Below are 6,000 nucleotides of genomic sequence, written 5' to 3' on the forward strand. Positions count from 1 at the left end.
TAAGCATCTGTCTATCTCAGCCTTGAATATACTTAATGAACCAGCGCCAAAAGCCCTGTGTGGTAAAGATTCACTCCTGTCTGAGAGAAGAAATTTCTGCTCATCTCTATCTTAGCTGGGTGACCCCTTATTCTCCCAAACTCTCCCGTAAAGAGAAATTACCTTTCCAATTAAACCCTGAATCTTGTATGTGTTGATAAGGTCACCTCTCATTCTTGTACGTTCCAAAGAGTGCAGGCTCAATCTACTCAGCCTGTCCTCATACGACAATCCCCGCAATACCTGCAATCAGCCTAGTGAACTTTCTCTGGACTGCATCCAAGAAAGACTTTTGCGATGTTTAAAATGAAAACTAATGACGTGTTTGTCCCATTGTGAGTATTTGTGCGTTGTCAGTTCAGTCGCGTAGACAATTAGAAAATCAAAATTAAAGCAGAGAATAGCAGTGCAGAAGAGTCTGATTGTTCCCAGAAAAGTAAAGGAAGGGGTAGGATATGTGACCTCACATTGGACCAAAGAATTGTACAAGAGTAGGGAACTTAGATAATGGAACAAACCTAAAGACTTTGTGTCTGAATGCACAAAGCATTTGGAATAAACTGAATGAGTTAATGGCGCAAATAGAGACAAACTGGTACAAGATTACTGAGACATGATTTACAAGGAGACCAGGTTTGAGAATTTAATATCCAAGGGCACTTAGTGTTTGGGAAGGATAGGTTAAAAACAAAAAAGAGGCAGTGCAGCTTCAATAGTAAAGGAAGAGACCAGTGCTGTAGTGAGAAATGGTATAGGCACGATGTGGGATCAGTCTGAGTAGAAATTAGAAATAACAAAGAAAAGAAGTAATCTCTAGACCCTGAAAAAGTAGTTCCCCGGTGGGGGTACAGTATGAACTAGGAAATACTGGGAACTTGTAAGAAAGGTCCTGCAGTAATTATGGGTGATTTTAATATGCATACAGACTGGGTTAATCAAATCAGCAAAGATAGACCCAAGGAAGAGTTCATTGAATGGATTAGAAACTGTTCCTTGGGGAAATTTCTAGATTAGATTACTTACAGTGTGGAAACAGGCCCTTCGGCCCAACAAGTCCGCACCGACCCGCTGAAGAGCAACCCACCCAGATCCATTCTCCTACACCTAACACTAGGGGCAATTTGTTTAGCATGGCCAATTCACCTGACCTGCACATCTTTGTGGGAGGAAACCGGAGCACCCGGAGGAAACCCATGCAGACACGGGGAGAATGTGCAAACTCCACACAGTCAGTCACCTGAGGCTGGAATTGAACCCGGGTCTCTGACACTGTGAGGCAGCAGTGCTAACCACTGAGCCACCATGCCACCCTAATGAGAGAAGGGGAAAAAAATCAAATAAGCAAATTTTCTGAAATATGTTCCAAAACCATGCCAATAGAGAGCAGACTATTCTGGATTGGGGATTGTGTAATGGGGTGGGATTAATGATCTCATAGTTAAGGATTCTCTAGGATAGAGTGATCGTAGCACACTGGAATTTCAAGTTCAGTTGGACGGTAAGCAGCTCAAGTCCTACAGTAACGATCTGTAGTAAACACAGTAATTACATAGAGTAAGGACAGATTGGCCCAACTGAGCAGGAAAACTCAGAGACTGGACTGTTGTTGAACTGTGATAGATGCTGAAGGAGATTCTCAACTGCTCCAAGCTAAAACATATTCCAAAAGGAGGGAAGATTGTAAGAGTGGAAAAATCATCCATGGATAAGCAAGGAAGGTAAAAATAATAGGAATATACGAGCTAAAGCATACCAGATTACAAAGACTCAGTGGCAAGGTTGAAGATTGGGAAATTTTTAAAGATCAGCAAAGGATTACAAAAACATATGTAGAAACAGCAATGGTAAATAATGGAAGGAAGCTAGCGCAAAATATGAAAACTGAGTCACTAAATCAATATTTTGTGTGAGTTTTCAGGGTGTAGGGCACTAGTCCCCTCCCAATAGTAACAGCTAACACAGAGGTTATAGAATTAGAATTAGGTTTCATTGCCACATGTACTCAAGTACAGGAGTACAGTGAAAAGTTTACAATGTCACTCCACACGGCATTATCTTAGATGCAAAATAGAGAAATAAAGACAAAAGTTACATACAAAAGAGAGGACCTTTGAACAATCATCATTGCGAGGGAAAGGTTACAGAGCAAACTATTGGGATGGGAAGCAGGAAGGTTTCCAAAGGGAATGAAGGGAAGTGGCTGCAGAGAAAGTAGATCCTTTGGTTAGAATATTCCAAAATTCCCTGAATGTGAACGCTTCCAGTGGATTGGAAGAATGCTAATATAACACGATCGTTCAAGAAGAGGGGGATACTGCAGCTCAGTTAGTTTAACATGATTCATTGGGAAATTGTTAGAATCCATTAGGAAGGAAGTAATAACAGGACATTTGGAAAGCCACAATGAAATCTATCAGAGTCAGCATTGGTGTATGAAGGGTAAATAACGTTTGACTACTTTGATAGAGGTCTTTGAATAAATAACAAACCAAGTGAGTAATGGAGATCCTGTACATGTAGTTTATTTGGATTTACAGAAGGCATTCAATAAGGTGCCACACAAAAGTCCAATACAGAACGTAAGATCATATGGGATTTGGATTAATTAATTTGTTTGTGCAGAGGGTTGGATAACTAACAGAAAGTGGAGAGTTAGGATAAATAGGTCTTTTTTCTGTTGGTCAGTGGATTGCCACAGGGTTCAGTCCTCAGGCCAGTCTACATTAATGACTGGATACAGGGATAGAAATCTGGCCAGATTTGCAGATACCCACTAAAATAGGTGGAAAAGCAAGATGCAATGAAGAAATCAGTAATTTACAAATGGATAACGCCAGGTTAGGTGAATAGGCCAAAATCTGGCTGATGGAGTTTAACTGTGAGGTTATCCATAATGGTCAGAGGAATAGAAAGGCAAATTATTATCTAAAAGGAGAGAAACTTCACAATACTTCAGAGGGATCTGGGTATCTTCATGCATGGATCACAGAAGACTAGCATGCAGATACAGCAGGGAATAAGGAGGGCAAATGGATTTTAGCATTTATTGCTGAAGGAATCGAGCAGAAAAGCAGGAAAGTATTGTTGTAACTGTACCAAACTTTAGTGAGACCGCACCTGGACTATTGTATACGATTTAAGTCCCCTTACTGAAGGAGAGATGTAAGTGTATAAGAGGCAGATCAGAAGGGGTTCACTAGATTGCTCCCAGAAATGAAGGGTTTGTCTAATAAGGAGAGATTGAGCAGTTTAGGCTGATACCCTTTAGAATTCAGAAGAATGAGGGGAGATGCTAAAGGGGAATTGACACAGTAGACATAGAGAGGACGCTTCCTGATGGGGAAATCCAGAACGAGAGCTTGTAGCTTTAAGATCAGGGGAATCAGATTTAAAACAGAGATGAGGAGAAATTACATCTCTCAAAAGGGTCACAAATCTGTGGAGTTCACTAACCCAGCGTGTGGTGGGAATCAGATTTAAAACAGAGATGAGGAGAAATTACATCTCTCAAAAGGGTCACAAATCTGTGGAGTTCACTAACCCAGCGTGTGGTGGATGCTGGGAACTTTGAGATAGCCAGATTTTATAATTAATAATGAGTTGAAGGTTCTTGGGGAGTGGGCAGAAAATGGGAGTGAGATCAGCCATGATCGTATTAAATGGAGGAACAAGTTGCGGGGCAGACTGGCCTCCTCCTGCTCCTCGTTATGGTTTGCTGGTCTGGGTTTTGTGCAGTGACCCCCTGCAGCTGCTGTGTGTTGTATGATAGTGATCACTTTGCGATTGAAGACACTTTCCTGGTGTTTGCTCTCGTTATTCTAACTCATCCTCTTACTTAACAGGGTTTAAAAAGTTTCCAGAGAGCGCTGCATCTGTGCCCAGCTGACAGCACGCTGTGGAATGATGACCTGGCTTGGGCACTGGAGCTCTGGCAGAAGCAGCAACAGCTTGGTGATTGTGTGCCCGCAGAGAGAGATGCTGAGCGGAGGGATCCGGCCGGACACCTGCCGGATTACGACTTTGAGAGCGATGAGCTGGTTGAGGCCTGTGCGGCTATCGCGGAGAGGGACAGACACCCAGCAGTGACAGACACCAGCGTCTTTATTACAGCAACACAGGGAACAGAGACAGGCAGTCACCAGAGACTGAGAGACGGAAACTTCATCCAGGCACGATAGTCTCAGCTTCAGCACGCTACACAGCCAGCCGTGTGTCTGTCCCAAACCTTGGCTTCATGCTGTGTGAATTCTCAATGGTTGCTGCCCTGCTTTTGGTCTGTGTAAAGACATCTCTCCCCTACTGGTCTGACTGGGGCCAGGGTTCGGTGTTAAACCTCCCTGCCCAGACCAGTAGGTTCTCACCTCTGACTGGTGTGCAGATTAACCCGTCCTCCTGTCACCCTATATCCAATGGCTACACACTGCTCCAACCTGGAGAGCTGGAAGTTGCATCTTTAAAGAGGTGACATTTGCATTGCTGTACCTTTGTACTTTCCTCATTAAACCCACAATAATCATCTCCGGAAGGGATCTCCCCGGTTACTGACTGTAATGGGGGTGATCTCCCCCTGGTTACTGACTGTAATGGGGGTGATCTCCCTGGTTACTGACTGTAATGGGGGTGATCTCCCCCTGGTTACTGACTGTAATGGGGGTGATCTCCCTGGTTACTGACTGTAATGGGGGTGATCTCCCCCTGGTTACTGACTGTAATGGGGGTGATCTCCCTGGTTACTGACTGTAATGGGGGTGATCTCCCCTGGTTACTGACTGTAATGGGGGTGATCTCCCTGGTTACTGACTGTAATGGGGGTGATCTCCCCTGGTTACTGACTGTAATGGGGGTGATCTCCCCGGTTACTATCTGTAATGGGGGTGATCTCCCTGGTTACTGACTGTAATGGGGGTGATCTCCCCCTGGTTACTGACTGTAATGGGGGTGATCTCCCCTGGTTACTGACTGTAATGGGGGTGATCTCCCTGGTTACTGACTGTAATGGGGGTGATCTCCCCCGGTTACTATCTGTAATGGGGGTGATCTCCCCGGTTACTATCTGTAATGGGGGTGATCTCCCCGGTTACTATCTGTAATGGAGGGTGATCTCCCCAGTTACTATCTGTAATGGAGGGTGATCTCCCCAGTTACTATCTGTAATGGAGGGTGATCTCCCCCGGTTACTATCTGTAATGGGGGTGATCTCCCCCTGGTTACTGACTGTAATGGTGGTGATCTCCCTGGTTACTATCTGTAATGGAGGGTGATCTCCCCCTGGTTACTGACTGTAATGGGGGTGATCTCCCCCGGTTACTATCTGTAATGGGGGTGATCCCCCCCTGGTTACTGACTGTAATGGTGGTGATCTCCCTGGTTACTATCTGTAATGGAGGGTGATCTCCCCGGTTACTGACTGTAATGGGGGTGATCTCCCCCCGGTTACTGACTGTAATGGGTGTGATCTCCCCCTGGTTACTGACTGTAATGGGGGTGATCTCCCCTGGTTACTGACTGTAATGGGGGTGATCTCCCCGGTTACTGACTGTAATGGGGGTGACCTCCCCCTGGTTACTGACTGTAATGGGGGTGACCTCCCCCTGGTTACTGACTGTAATGGGGGTGACCTCCCCCTGGTTACTGACTGTAATGGGGGTGATCTCCTCAGGTTGTGTTCCCGGTGGTGAACTTGCAGGGTACCAATACCTCAAGGCAATGCCCTGCTGAGATTGAAGGGTTGGTTCTGCTCTGTCTGGTCTGGATTTGGTGATTTTTGCTTTTCCCTTGCTCTCTGTCAGCACAGTAGCTTGACCCAGAATCACCAACTTTGAGTGGACATGTGACCTCCAAACTCAGAGCCCACACTCTGCAGTGAGTAGGTGACAGTGTCTCAGAGTTGGTGATAATGGATGATTTACACAACTCTTCTGTACTGTACAGAATAAAGCTTTTTATTATTCACCAAGTTAA

The 6,000-nt window shown here is 45.0% G+C and overlaps 1 protein-coding gene across 3 annotated transcripts in view; it reads left to right on the forward strand.

The window, feature by feature from the left end:
- The window catches only part of ttc33 (tetratricopeptide repeat domain 33), a 134,679-nt gene extending 128,679 nt beyond the window's left edge, over window positions 1–6,000 (forward strand). For all 3 annotated transcript variants that reach the window (XM_072592972.1, XM_072592977.1, XM_072592975.1), the window contains one exon: window positions 3,882–6,000. In XM_072592972.1, coding sequence (XP_072449073.1) covers window positions 3,882–4,217 — 336 coding nt within the window. In that variant the 3' untranslated portion in view covers window positions 4,218–6,000. The remainder of the gene's footprint in view (window positions 1–3,881) is intronic.

This window comes from Chiloscyllium punctatum, chromosome 2, assembly GCF_047496795.1.
Source record: "Chiloscyllium punctatum isolate Juve2018m chromosome 2, sChiPun1.3, whole genome shotgun sequence".
Classification (NCBI taxonomy): Eukaryota; Metazoa; Chordata; class Chondrichthyes; order Orectolobiformes; family Hemiscylliidae; genus Chiloscyllium; species Chiloscyllium punctatum.